The sequence below is a fragment of the Motacilla alba genome, chromosome 4 (genome assembly GCF_015832195.1).
Source record: "Motacilla alba alba isolate MOTALB_02 chromosome 4, Motacilla_alba_V1.0_pri, whole genome shotgun sequence".
NCBI lineage: Eukaryota > Metazoa > Chordata > Aves > Passeriformes > Motacillidae > Motacilla > Motacilla alba.
Window position 1 is genome coordinate 26,457,101 of NC_052019.1, and position 14,935 is coordinate 26,472,035.

Genomic DNA, 14,935 nt, shown 5'->3' on the forward strand with positions numbered 1-14,935 from the left:
TACAAGGTGTGGACTACCTTAGAGCGGTAATCCACTGCCTTAGGCTACTCTGGTTTGCTCCAGGGCTGAACCAGAGAGCACTGTGACTCCTGAGCCAGAGGAGTCAGGATTCTGCTGGAACCGGTGCTGCCAGGGGGCAGGCTGGAGTGCCTTCTGGCAGCTGACATCACTCTGGTGATGATCAGAGTATACAGATGTTTGCACTGATCTATATTTTCCAAAACCGGATGGTAGCAGGTGCCTCTGTGGGAGTCTGTGCTCATGTTCACACTCATCCCCACAGTAAAACCAAGGAGCTTTCAGAGGAGTAAATTCCTCCCCAGTCTTAACTCCTTCCCTCTTCCAAATACACAGACTCGGTGTTTGGCCCCTGCTTTGCAATGGATGGTGAAAAAACACTGCTTGGTTTTTTGCACAGCTCAAACCCCGTGGTTAAAGCGGGGAAGACAAACCTGTATCAGCTGGGCTGCGCTCTCCGGGCTGCCGTAGCGATGGTCGTGCCCATTGATGGCCAGCACGCGGTCATTCTCCTGCAGCTGCCCATCGCGGGCAGCCATGCCGCCTTCCAGCAAGTTGAAAATAAACACCCCTGGCTCGTCGGCCTTGCGGACCAGCTTTATTCCCAGCTGCTCATCTGGGCTGCTCTTGTTCAGCACTACATGGAAGCTGTCATCCCTGTTGCAGTGAGCATCAAGGGAGAGTCCGCTGTTTCGGCATCGGTACCTCTGCTCCCGGAGCACCGTCAGTCGCAGCACGTGGCAGGGTTGCTTCAGGATTGACAGGGCATAGTTGTGAGGCACATTTTTGATGTCCATGCCATTTACCTGGAATAGAGAAGTGTAAATCAGCAGCAGAAAGACGGTCTGTTCTGAGTTGGCACTGAAGAGGGCAGATCTAGATACACAGATGTCTGCATATGAAGTGACATGTGCTATTTCAAACTGTGTCACGCATGAGGCCAAGTTTGCGGTGCAGAACCATCTCTCCTGCAAGGAAAGGATACACTGCACAGACAGTTTCTGTCCTTTTTCTTCCCCTCTCTCCCTGATAGTCTCCAGACATACATGTTAGTTTTCATCTTTCTTATTGCTCTTTCCCAAGCTTCAATATCCTTTCATATATCTTAGTTTTATTCCACAGGCTTCTGATTTCAAATTGCCTTGCCAGCCTTTCCTTTCACCCCCACTGCTTTCCTGCTGTTTCTTTTCTTCTTTATCTCCCAGCTGTTCTAGGTACAGTAAAAATTTTTTTTTCACTAATGAATTTCACTAATTACAAAGGAGGAAAAAGACTCAAAGAGAAGTTTAAATGCCTTGGCTATTAAGTAACAATTATGCTGATTTACCACACTAGAGAATCAGACTTTCCTTTTTAGCCTCAGTGTTTTCCAGGTAAGATTTAATTCAGATGAGAATAAAACTGTATAACGACCACTTTTTAAATTTGGCTGAGGGAAAGAAAGAGGAAAAAAGAGTTTTCAGTCAATCCCATCATGTTCATGTGTGTAAGAGTGACTAGGCATTGCACTTTATATTGCTAAATGAAAACCAGTTGCAATATTGCATTTCATCACTGGCTAGAAAATCTGAATCATACAAGATATTTCCATGTAGTTTTACATTGCACAGGTTGAACCATTTAAATATTAAGAAACATCTCCAAAATGTAAGAGAAATACTCTCCAGCACGGACAAAAGCATTTGGCTGGTGTTTGCTTTTGCAGATTTCCTATGTGGGAACAAAGGGGCTGTTCTGCTGCAGTCTGGTGGGGAGGACTGCACCCAGAGAGACACAGCTCAACTAGCTTTAAGTTGCTACCTTGGGCACCACAAACAGCATGAGCTACACCAGGATGGGGCTGAAACTCACAGGAATCCTTGGTAAATCCTGGGCAGTCAGCCATGGCTGGGGAGAGCTAGGCTGGGCCCATCCGTGCCACAGTCACAGCTTCATTGTGCAGTTTGGATGTGCCCGGCAGGAGCAGCTTTGTCTTAGTGGTGCCATTAACTCTGCTGCTCTGTGCTGGCACCAGGACAAAAAGGCTTCCTGAAACAGGGAATAGCTGGGTGGTGCATGCTTATGCAGCTGCTGCTGGGAACCACCATCCAGAAGCCTTTTTATTCACTGCTACAGTGAAGTATGCCCACATTGTGATCCTGGGAAATCCCTTTGGCCGAGTCTGTCTGACATAAAGCAGAAAGCATGGCACAGTCTTGGCATGCCTCAAGTGTCCTCAGCTACCACTGGGGTCAGCAAAAGCTAGGAAATCATAGTGCCTTACAGGTGGTGCTCTGAACTTTAGAATGGCTTTCTGCATGCAACATTGCAAATCTCATCGTCATCGACTTCAGCCATCTCATTCTTTGTCAGGATATTTTTATCTCGTACCTCCAGTGTACTGTACCTTTAGTATCATGTCTCCAGGCAGCAATCTTCCATCTCTGGCAATCACCCCATCTCGATAAATATGCTGTATAATAATGTGAACCAAAGGGGTCTCACTGCCTCCCACGATCCTAATGGCCAGGCTTTCATGGGGATCGGTACGGCTGATCTTAATGCAGGTAATTTCCCCATCTGGAATCAGGTGATACAACCTGGGGAAACCTAGAAATGCATATTGTAAGGTATTTATCTGACAACACAGCCTTGCTTTGTTAAAACATGCACTGCACAACCTCAAGTACCTGCCAGTTAGTCAAGCTGGGTTTTATGCATGTATCTGATTCATACCAAGCGGGAAGAAAAGGATAGGTAAGCTTGCTGAATGGACTTGAAGAGAATTTTCTACAATTAATATATTCAAACTTCCTTTTTCCCCCCACAAAATACAGCCTTAAACCTTTGATGTAATCTGGACAGATGAAATGTACTTAAAGTTATACACATCAATATTTTAAGGGAATCAAATATATTTTTGGTCACCAGAGACACCTCAGAACCAGGCCACAGTTTCTTGCTGGCCCTAGAACAGATGGGCATGGGCACCTCAACAAACATCCATCCCTGCTGTGCTGGGTTGTAAACCCTATCTCACTGGTAGCATCCCAGCTGCCCTCTTTTCTCCATTTTTGGTGTCACAGCAGAGGACAGGGCTCTTGTCTTGTGACATCCAAGGAAGCCTTTTATTTATCTTTAGCTGCCAGAAAGGCAAAAAACCAAAGGTCTGGACAAACCAAAGCACACAGTAGTTTCCCCTTCCAGATTGCTCTCCTTTCATCACAGCTTGAACTCTAGGAAGCAGGAATCAGTGGTTCTTACTGTGATGTGTCTATTAAAACCACAGTATGCTCAAAGCACCTGGAGGGAAAGAGCTCTGCTGCCCCTGGCAACCTGGCTGTGGGGAGGAGGGACTAATGGTTGGCAGGAGTCCTTTTTGTATTTATAATGCACTGGATTAGAGTATCATCTTCCAAACCCTAGTTTTCAACTGGCATGTCTGATTTCACAGCATGTCACTAACACTTTCCTTCCTTCTAGGTCAATTCAAAATTTTATTCCATATTCAACAGTGAGTAAAATTGATGTAAAAGCAGCAGTGAATTTTCCTGCACAGGCATAGCAGCCTTCAATTATTTTGAATTCCCCAAAGCTGAGAGAAAGCATTTAAACTTTTTGCATGTGAATCCAATCCAGTGGTTATATGACAAACCTGTAAGTCAAAAAATTAACTGCTAATATTTTTTTCAATAACTCATTTTAGAAATGAAAGTACAGTGAGTGTTAATGAAGAGTAGTTAAGTGAAAAATGAAACTTTATAGACCACAATCTGAGACAGAATAAATATTTGCTACTACAGAATTAGCAGGCAACAAACCAGCAAGGCACCAAAACCTTTTGAGAGAGCGCAAGGGGAAAAAACAGAACAGGAAAAAAATATTGAGAAACACCATGTTGCATCCCTTACCACTTCTTTGATCATATGCTCTTCAGGGTGGGAAGCTGTCCTCCTCCACGTCTGTAAAAAGCACCTACCAGTAGTACAGACTTCGACTTCGTGGTTTTACACAGACTTGACAGGCAATAAAAGTCTGTATAGATAACTACACAGCCTTCACCAACCTAACACTCAACCATTTATTCTTGTAATAGCAGTTTCTGTGCTAATACAGGTTTACTTCAATTTTGCAGGCAACTTTAATATTTCAGCAATGGAAGGTGCTTCATTTCCCCCATGCTCCTCTAGTTTCTAAATGCTATTTGCTCAGCTTGTAATTTGCTCAATTCTTGCTAGCCTGAAGGGTGGATTCACATGATTTAAATCCAGGCCTCAAATGCACAGTTTGGTGATCTACTTGCTCTGACTTCCTCTGTAGTGCACAGGCACCCAAAGAGAGTGATTCCTGTGCTAAATCACCCCTGGAGGTGCCAAATGTTTTCCACTGCTGTGTAAGAAAAGAGGCAATTAACTGTGGCATCTCGGTGGGGTGCTTAAAGTCAGACAGCACAAATACTCCTCAAAAATCACCAATGGCCTGATCCCTGCATCAGATTGAGCGTGCATATTTCAGTGTGGCTATAGGGGTAGTTATGTGTAAAAATACAGACGAAAATCCAGACACCTAGATCTTCCCTGTATGCAAATAAATTCATACACACGTATATATTGAAGATACCAAAACAGTGCTATAATAGACCATAATATGACTCACTTCATATCCTAACAAACTACGCTTTTTGACACTGATGTTCATTTTTCCACAGCTCATTCTAAAAACCCTTCTAAAGGAATTATCCAGTTGGATTTCTCATCCATGGAGAATTGTGGACTGAACAAGCTATTGACACTCTCATGTTATTTCAACCTGCAGTTATCCCTGAGCAAAATCGGGGCACCGTGGCAGTGAACAAGTCTCTACACTTGTACAAAACTTACCTACATCTTTACATACGTATAAACATAAATAGGTTTCTTTGCATTTTGAACAATGCCTTTCCTGGTTTGTTAAGACTTGCAGTGGTACTTGGCTGACTTTCAATATGGCTTTATGCAGATTTTTTAGAGGAATTTTTAATGTCTAATTTCCTTCTGAAATGTGCAGTCTACAACAACCCAAATATTTCCAAGAAGTTTTTCTTTTGCCAGTCTGCAAGTCTCTAATGCCACCCTTTCATAGTTAGCAGGCTGTACTGCTTCACTTCTTGTCTTCATTTGATTTGTGTTCTTTATCAAATATACAGAATAAACAGAAATATTTTCTCCTCAGATGAGCTAAGCAACCAAAATAATTCCTCTATGATCCATTAATTTCTGCTCTCTTAATTGAAGACTTGCCTCTTCTTTTCATCCCAGACATCTACATGGAGATTTGTATTCTTAACAACCTAGACTGCCGTAAGTAAAAGGCCAATGCCTATTTTGACAAACTAACAGTAAGTGTGGCAATCTAAATATATAAAGTACCCAAATACACCTTTTTAAAATAAGAAAATTCATAATTGCTTTTCACCAAAGAGTCTGCATACATTGTGTGCAGTCTGATGAAAACTTACCGCGCATATTTCATGATGATGTCATGTCTAGAAAGCAATGTCTTCAAATTGAATTATTAATGTACAGACCATACCCAGAAAAGGTGGACCCTACTACAGCACATGGTTGCATGCAATGACTGGGGCCTTCGGAGCCCAACTGAGGGAACTCCAACTGAGTTGAGGGCTTGTACCTTTCAAACATATATGTGTTCTGTTGTGAGGCTGGAGTTTCAATTTTCACAGACTCCATTTTCCAGCCCTTACACTCTTTTTTAAAATTCTCCATTTTCTTTGGTCAGGTTTTCCAGAGCAGGAAAACCCAGGAGTATTGCATACCTTTCTTTACCATTTTATATTTCCAGTCCTTAAATATCGAAGAGCTGCTGAATCTAGAAAGAAGGAAACTTTCTGTCTTGATTTTGGTGATTCTTCCAGGTTTTCCCACAGAGTGTTGTGTTTTTGTCACGGGGGGTTGTATGGAGCATTCTGAATCTGTTAATATAATAAAATGTCACCTGCATTCAGAAAGATTGTGTGGGCTTTTTTCTCAAGCAGTATTCTCTTAATATTAGTGTGCAATGTTATCAATATTCTCACACATTACTTTATGGTAAACAACATAGGAGAGACCAGTTTTGCGCAGTGAACTCCATTTATCTGGCACAATGTGGGACACTGAGCATTTCTTACTACAGTGGCCATGACAGAGTATTACAAAATTTTAAGTGTGCTTACTATTTTTTCCCCACAGTTTATAATATTTAATGGTAGTGTTCCTTCAGTGCTCAGGTTTCTGCTGACTTATGTGCACATCATGTTCTTTCCAACAGTGCTGCCACGAGGGCAGCTTCTGCCTTCATTCCCAGGACTCAGTGTGAAAATGTGCAGTGTTTGCTGTGACTCTTGAGTCCAGATTAATCAAAGGTCACTGTAAACAAAACATGTATCTGTGGTTGCAAGTCTTCATTTAGATCAGGCAGCCTGACTAATGTGCCAGCTCACCCCCACAAACAGGACCATCTGCAGCAGCACACATTCATCCTTCCCAGCATCTGGACACCAGAATTTAAATTAAGCTTGTGTAACCTAGTCTTGGAAAATTAATGTGTCTGTAAGTATCACATGCCCTTGTGCTGGTGGGGAACTTTATTCTGCAAATTTTCCTTCCCAATACATTTTCATTTATCATGCCATTGTTCCAAAGGTTTGCCATCATTTTGATTTAATGTCTTCCATTAATTCTCCAGTGATGTTTCTCCAATGGAGGGGCAGGTAGAAGGTGATGCCAGTTCTAATCTCTCTTCTTGCTTCTGGACATTCACCAAAGGAGGCCCAAAAGAACTAAAATGAAACTGTTGCTGAGTTGATTGTGTATCTAAAGAGTTGTGACTCTCATATACAGCATGCAAATTCATCAGTCTGCAGTAGAGGAAATGCTAAAGAGAAAATCTCGTTCTTCGGGAAATTGCCTGGCTCATCGTTGCAGAGTGGAGTATTTTGAACCAGTTCTGTAACAGCTGCTTTGGGAAATCAGAATGGGAACTGAATCAAATCTGAGAAAAATAGGAACAGGGTGGGGTTTCTGTGGGGTGCAGCCTTCCTGAGACAGAAGTTGGGCAGCACTGTCTTGTCCTGGGGCTGAATAAACCACATTTTTTTCTGCATACAGAGAGCCTTAATGCCATGAAATGGTTGATACCATCCATGTTTCACTTACCTTCTTTTTCTTCACATACTTTTCCAAACACTGAAGTATTTATATTATCTATCTATCTATCTATCGATCAATCATGTATCAATCTATATACATATATCTATATATAGATATGTCTATATACCTAGATATATCTATATATCTATATCTATCTATATATATACATGTATATATATAACTCAAAAATATAACAGGGCTCACACCGAACAATACAAGAGGGAAGCCTGTTCTGTGGTTCTGCCAGTGCCTGCTGGGGCTACCTTGGTCTTGACTGCTGCAAAGCAATGCCAGATGGTAGAACTGCATCCACTATGAGACTGAGTTTGACTTTCAAAAACATTTGCCGTCCTCAGGCAATCCTAAATTAAATTTCTTTTTGCAGTCCAATAGCTTGACTGCAAAATGAGATCAATGAATGTTTCTAAAAGTCAAAAACACAGCTCTTTAAAACTGTAAGGAAGTTTTTTCAATTGTACCTGCAAATTCTTTGTTCCTAAAATGTTACCTGGTTCACAGCTTGTATTTGTAGATCTGTTTGAGTAAAGAGTATATGTAACAATAGTCTTTCTTGGAACTGAATTTAAGGTGTGAAGCCAAACTAAGAGCACAGTGACACAAATAAGCATAGCAAATCTGGAGCACTCTTTACTTGGAGATATTTTATCATTTAAGTAGATTGTCAAGGTCATTTACACTAGTAGATCTAGTCAGAAGATATTACATCTTAAATGCATCAGTGCCTTAAGCATGTCCCTGTCACCTTCCCTCACATCTCAGAATGAAACTATTTCTTTTAAACTTTCTGAACTTCTACTTCAGACCTGGAAAGCTATTTGTAGCTGTAAATACTGCTAATGAAATTGCCCTCAGATAAATATCACAAGCTTGAGTGCTGCATACAGACACATATTTCTTTGCATTTTACAAATAAAAAAGTATTAAAAATGAGAAAATCTTAACAGCTCCTTCCCCCTAAATATTTTCTCTTTAGTGTTTGTACTTTTCATTCACCTCTAACATTTTCTTTGGTTTGGACATTTAAAAACTCTCTACTGAAAATGCCACAAAAACAGAGAAACAAGAAAAGCCTGAATCATTTAAATCCAAAATGAGCACATATAACATTGTTTAAACAAAGCAAACCACAGGATATAAACAAAAATTGTGAAGTAATCTCTGCAGTTCAGGATGGCTACCAGCTCCAGGTATAAAATAGCATTAGACTGTAACTATTTCTCTGCTGTAATTATAAGAGAAACACATTTGATATTATACATCATATTTTGCAATGTCCTTGGGTGTCAGTTTTTTCCAAAACTAGTACTAGATTCAGCTTTAAGAAGAATTTGAATCTTTTTTTCTCCCTCATCAGAAACTATTATTTTGTCTTGTACCCTCACAGTCATTTTGCAAGTGAGCACTGGCTCAACAAACATAGCAGCTTCAGATTAAATGCACCTACACATCCTTAATGAAGGGTTGCTGAAGGCTAATACATGGCTACTTGTTAAGGTGCTCATTCTCAGAGCTCCTTTGACCAAAATACAGGCAAAACAGATTAAGCAGAGACATGTGAATTAAGATGGGGGTATTCTGAAAACTGGAGTCAGATGAATGATACATTGAGCTTTGCTAGATGAACTCACCTCTCCTTTATCAAGAGGAGGTTATCAGCAAGAAGGGGCCTATATCACTCTGTGAGGCTGCTATAGTCTCAGCTTTATTCTGCTCATGCACTGACTTAACCTGGTGAGGAAAGTGGTCACCAGAGAGTTGGTGAAGCGCTGCCTGATCTCCTGGGGCAATGAGTCATGGCTGAGTTCTTTTCTCAGATGGTCCCAGACACAAACCTGTGAAACTTTGGGCAAGGCAGCAGCACCTTTCCCACTGGGTGTGGGGACCTCTGAAGTGAGGAACCACCTCATTCACCCCACAGGAGCACCTCCATTCCCAGGAGAGCAGTGTGGCAATGGTGAGACAGGTATGCAGGGCTCCCTTTTCTTCAATATGGTAAGACCTTCAGTGAGCAAAGGGCAGAGCATACAGCAGCTATCCCTAAACACTGACTAACAGCTCTGACCAGAAGTCTAACTGCAGACTGCTCAGAGCAGCTGAGGTTTAAAAAAAATAAATAAAAGAAGAAAACATACAGAACTGGAGAAGAAAACCAGCCCCCAGCTGGCAGGATGATGATAACTGCTACAGAAAGAAGTACATTCATTTCCTCCTCCAAGAAGAAACAGAGAAAGACTTTGAGATGCCATTACACAAAGCACCTGTTGCAAAGGACTGAATTGCAATCTTTGTTCAAGTTGTATTTGTATTTCTTCAAGTTACTTGCCTGCATTTTTTAAAGATCAATTTCCAGAACTGTGTAATCCAAATGCATTCTTTGCAAATGTAATTAATAAACTAATTTAGGTACCCAGCTTCTGTGATCTCATACTTAAGAGTAACTGCTTATTAAGTAATTATATGCCTACCTGGTTTTTCCAGTGCAGCAGAATACATTTGGAAGTTTACAGGCGTGCTGGCTGCAGAGGAATGAAACCACAAGCAGAGCCAAGGAGAGACTGACAATCCTGACACTGTCAGTGGGCCCCTGGAGTGATTGCCATTATATATCCCTAACAGAGACAACAATGTTTTTTATTTGCTGAGAATGTAAAGGCCAGTACAGCTCCATACTTCTCTGCTAACTTCTGCTAACATCTGGACTGCACTGGGCTACTGGATGGGTGCTGTTGACATCCAGATTATTTTCACACCCTGGACATGAAGCCAAGATTTCAATGGAACTATTACTACTGTCAGCTATATGTCTAGGTAGAAAATGGTCTGTATATCATTGTGAAGGGATGTCTTTTGAAAAATATGAACTTGAGGCATGGAGAATTTCACTCATTCCAAAAAAAGGCAAGCATTTGCTCACAGTGGATTGAAGAGTTGCTATAGAACGAGAAATCTATCTGCCTGCTCAGAGATATAAACAATGTGTAAAATTTTACTTGGGAAAAAAAAGTATTATTTTTAATAATAAAAATTATTTTAAATTATTTTAAAATATAGTAAAATTATTTGTGATGTTTACAGGTCAAGGAGTACATTCCCATCCCTTTTATAGAGAAGGTTCACGATTTTGAATTACTAGGTTTTATTTTGGCTCTATCAGCAAGTATGTGAAGTAAGAGAGTAAGTACCAAGAACACAGTAACATAGTGAAACTCTCCTGAAAGAATGAGCAAATAAAGCAGAAGAATATTGAACCTGGTTCTACAACTCACCACTATTCACAATGGCACCACAATGATGCTGAAAGTAGAATTTGGCAGCCTTTTGTGCTTATTTTGTGTGTGTTTCAATGAGAACTTGGACACAGAGCAAAAGGAAGTTGGATATTTTGTATTCTTAAAGCCTGCATTCTGAACATTTGATCTGGGAAGAGACATGAGGTGCTGAGGCATCAAGCAAAGGAATAATAAGCTGAGTGAAGACCTTGATTAAGACATTGATTCCCACTCTATCATCACTTCCTCTTGATGCATGAATGCCATTGTTGGTTTCATAATTATGGTCCAAACTGATTAGTAACATTTGCTTATTGCTTTGAGAATGCCAAATGTTAAGTGTTACTACCTGCCAGACCCCTCATCCCTGACATACATCAGACAAACTTGCCTCTCCCTGCTGTTTAAGAGCAGAGCATTGTTACCTCATCACCTGCATGGCTGAGGTAATAAAGGAGCCCACAGAAATGCAGAATAATTACAGTACTTCGCATTTCCATACCATCCTCCCACTGGGAATTTCCAGTGCTTCATAAACATAAGCCAAAACTCATTAAGTTCTTCTAAAGTATGATTATTGTGATCCATTTGCTTTAGAGGGACAGGCACATGCCGATGGAGAGACTTGAACAAAATTATAGAGCAAATCAATGACAGCTCCAGTAATAGATCCCAGATGCCCAGATCCCACATCCCGTGGGCTAGATCCTGGGCTGGCTATAGCATGCAGGCTGTTACCAGAACAGCCCTTCATGAGGCCCCACACACCCCAGCAATATTCTTGCCTGCCAGTCAGTCACATCTTTTGAAAGAAGAAAATAAGGAAAGACTGTGTTTTCTGGTTTGTTTGTTTTAATCACGCACAGCCCACCACATGAAAGGCATGTCAGTCATGTGGACAGGGCTCCCTACCCCATTTTGAGTGATAACACAAAATGAACAAAACATTACCTTCCTCTCCAGCAGCAGAGTTTCCAACAGTCTCCCTTTCCCGGTCAGTCTGGTTGGAAACAGCACTTCCACTTTTTGTCCTTCGAAGAACACTGAACGCCTTGTTTATTTTCTTAAAAGATCTGCTTCTTATAGTGGAACGTTCAAAGTGTCGAGCTGCAACAGCAGGAAAAAAACCAAATCAGTACAGTTCAGCAGTTCTGGTCTAGAACCACAGCCTTTCTGCAGTCAGCATATGATGGGATGTAACATCAAAGTCAGGGCTGCCTGTACTTCACCTTTGCCCCTGAGTCCCACTGATACTTCAAGGCTGCGCCCACCTGAATCTGGGTACAATCATCCTACCTCAGTCCCACACCCTTGAATTGCTCCTTCCTGTCTGTTTTGCTAACCACATGGAGAAATCTCCCCTGAGTGTGGTAGCTTTGGAAAGAATAATTCTCCATCAAGACAGAATCAGCAGAAATTATGTGAAAAATACATGTAAAAGGAAAAAGCACTGCTCTTCCTCAGCTATATGTGTTTGACCAAAAAAAGCTGGAAGTCATTAAAAACTCTTCTTGAAAAAATCCTCACTACTACTTCTGCCTCAAAACTTTGCAATGTTTCTAAAGCCACTGATGATTGCCAACTGCTTAATGTCAAAAATTCAAATATTTTCAGGTGGGAGGGATCAAAAACTCACATATTCTGCCTTGGGTACGGCAGTACAAAAGAAAAGTCATAATACTTTCAAAACATGTCACTCATTTCCATCCTGCTAAAGATATCTTCATGGCTCTTGCTGTTTTGTCTGTTCCAGCTCTGCATGCCAGCCAAATATTGTAATACAACATTCCCTCAAACCAGACTGTGGCCTCTACACTCAATAAAACTGACGGAATTTATTGAGATTCTGGTGCTCTGTTCTTGCACCCTTCCTTTCCTCACCTCTCTAAACCCTGGCACAACAAAAGTATAATGCTTCTCATTTCCTAGTCTTTCTTCATCCCTTCATTCATTTTCCCAATATGCAACTGGTGGCACACAAGGTGGGCTTTTCCCATTTTAGCTTCAGAATCCTCAAATACATGCTTTGAACTCACCATTAACACTTCTGACTCTGGCTTTGGCCAGGCAATGTTTTTCAAACATGACACTCATCAGAGACAGGTGAAGTGTCACAAGGTGAAAGATCAAGGCAAAGTTTCCTGATGCAGCTTGTCCCTGACTGTTGTTATTTCAGCAGGACCAGGTCCTCAAAACTGCACCTTCCCAAGAAGCTGGCAGATGTTCCCAAAGCTCCTAAGGCAATTCTTAAAGGCTTTATTCTCTGAAAATACTTGGCAAATGGGAAACACAGATCCCAACAGGATTTTGGGTATGTGGCCATGTGTGTGGGCATTATTTGGGCCACCAAGATTTAGTGGAGACACATTACCCAGCTACACCATCTCCCCAGCCCATCACACATAACATTTAATCTTCCAACTGAGCTGACTTACCTAAATAATCTTTCTAAAGATTTGCAGTTTACATGTGTACAGCTAGTCCATTTTCAGCTTGACGCCGCCCCTGGCCAAGCCATTTTTTTTCAACCTCATATCTACTGGGTCACTGAGTGTGCAATTTGATAAACCATGGAAAATGAAAGCTTTCACTTCCCCCACCTCTTTTTCTTGTTTTTAATCCTCCAGTGACATCTATTTAACAGAAGAGTTTGTTGCAAGGGCCTAGCAGGCTCTGAAGGCACCATTTTTGGCTCTTACTTCTGCTCCGGTTGCTGCGGTGCGGGTCTCCGGGGCTGCCACCCAGCTGGCTGTCCTCTGAGGTGGGGCTGAAGGCCGGGTTCACCAGCCCTGGCTCATCTGTCATTAAGGCGATGGCCGCAGCTGCTGAGAGCTCAGGGCCCAGGGCAGCTACTGCTAAGCTGGAGCCACGGTCTGGAGAGCAGTCCTGGGAACGCCTCTTCCGTTCCTTGGTAAGGCCATAGTGGGATGCTCCTTTACATCTAAGGAGAAAGGAGGGAAAGAGAGACATGATAGCAAGTTGTGTTTAAATGCTGCGTATTTATGGGAATTCTCTGGTTCCAAGGAACCACTTGGAGTACAACCTGTGATGATCATGGTGACCAGTGAAATATGGATGATTATCAAGAGGGAAAAATGCCAGTGTGTGCTTGAGGGAGGCAAGTTACCACCTTACATAGGAAGAGTACTGCTGGTCAAGGAAAAATAGAGAGCCACAGCCTTGTGTATAGTCTTATGTGTATAAATAGTTACTGTGGATGCAAGAGGACAAGAATAGCAGGTGGCTAATTAAGCCAGAGGCTACAGTCTGTAATCTCTTACTTGCCTCTGATTGATGAAGGAGAGCAGGGTGAGGCCTGACCCTTCTCTGGGTCTGCTAGTGAAATAAAAGGCATCTTACCCAGCCCTGCCTTCTGAAAAACCCTCCTGGTCACCAGTGTGGTCACACGTGGAGCATGGCACTGTTTCTGTAGAGACCAGAGCAGGCCATAAAGGGAGGGCTGCAGGTGGGAGCTGAACACCTGGAGGCTGCAGGAATCCAGGCCCACATGGTGCCTGTACAACTACTTGAACTGCATCTGATGAATTGTTTTCAAACTCAGCCACAGAGATGAAGCTGCCAACTCTGCTATTCCAGCTCAGATGAGACACTAAAACAGGCAGGTCATTGCCTTGACAGAGGAAGAGGCGCAAGTGGGGGTAGGGGGTCCCACTGACCCTGCAGCCTCACCAGAGTCATGGAGGGACTACAGAGCTCCCACCAAGGTGCTGGGACCTGATGCCAAGGTCCTTGGGCCAGCCTGGGACTTCACCAGCTTGGGAACCTCAAGGCAGGTTCTAAACTACTTCTGGCAAAAACCCCTCTGTTTCTAATGGAGAAACATATGTTCCCAAAAGAGCTAAGGATACAGCATTATAAGGGGCAAGTTACAAGCCTGCTTTGAAACACACTTACTTATGCTTCCAACTATCTGCTCCAGATTCATCCTGGACAGCAAAGGCAGGACCATGCATGGCATTTCTTTTTTAAGACTCATGAAAGGAAGTCACTTGAATAAAATTAAAGGTCACTGTAGTCTTCATGAGTCAGTATTCAATTAAAGCTATAAAATAACTGAAAAGACAGAGTGACCAAGGACACAGTACCTGTGACTTCACCAGCACCACTTCTGCCCAGTGCCCACCCACTAGAACCATATTCAGTGCATTAAAAAAAAAAAAATCTGCCTTTTAATCACAATCTAATGAGCTTGGCCTACTTTCAGTTACTATGATCCCTTTCTTCATGGCGAAGGCTAACTGATGACTTTCATGCTAGTGCCCTGTAGGACAAACTCACAGAAATAGCTGCAGAAACCCTTAGGGATAGAAAGCTCTTCATAATATATGGCATGCACAAAAGGCAATGCATAATACATACAGTACACAACGCTAGTGGGTTAAGTGTCACAAAAAGAAGTAGTACACTGAACAGAAGACTTGGAAGAGAAATGATAAT

At 42.0% G+C, this 14,935-nt stretch overlaps 1 protein-coding gene across 13 annotated transcripts in view; it reads right to left on the reverse strand.

Moving 5' to 3' along the window:
• The window catches only part of LNX1 (ligand of numb-protein X 1), a 123,760-nt gene that overhangs the window by 20,305 nt on the left and 88,520 nt on the right, over positions 1-14,935 (reverse strand). For 11 of the 13 annotated variants that reach the window (XM_038135728.1, XM_038135729.1, XM_038135727.1 and 8 more), the window contains 5 exons: positions 13,177-13,418; positions 11,429-11,584; positions 5,813-5,968; positions 2,405-2,607; positions 453-824 (listed from right to left, as the gene is read on the reverse strand). In XM_038135728.1, the coding sequence (XP_037991656.1) occupies positions 453-824; positions 2,405-2,607; positions 5,813-5,968; positions 11,429-11,584; positions 13,177-13,418 (1,129 nt within the window). The remainder of the gene's footprint in view (positions 1-452; positions 825-2,404; positions 2,608-5,812; positions 5,969-11,428; positions 11,585-13,176; positions 13,419-14,935) is intronic. The other 2 variants (XM_038135732.1, XM_038135734.1) reach the window with 1 other exon arrangement.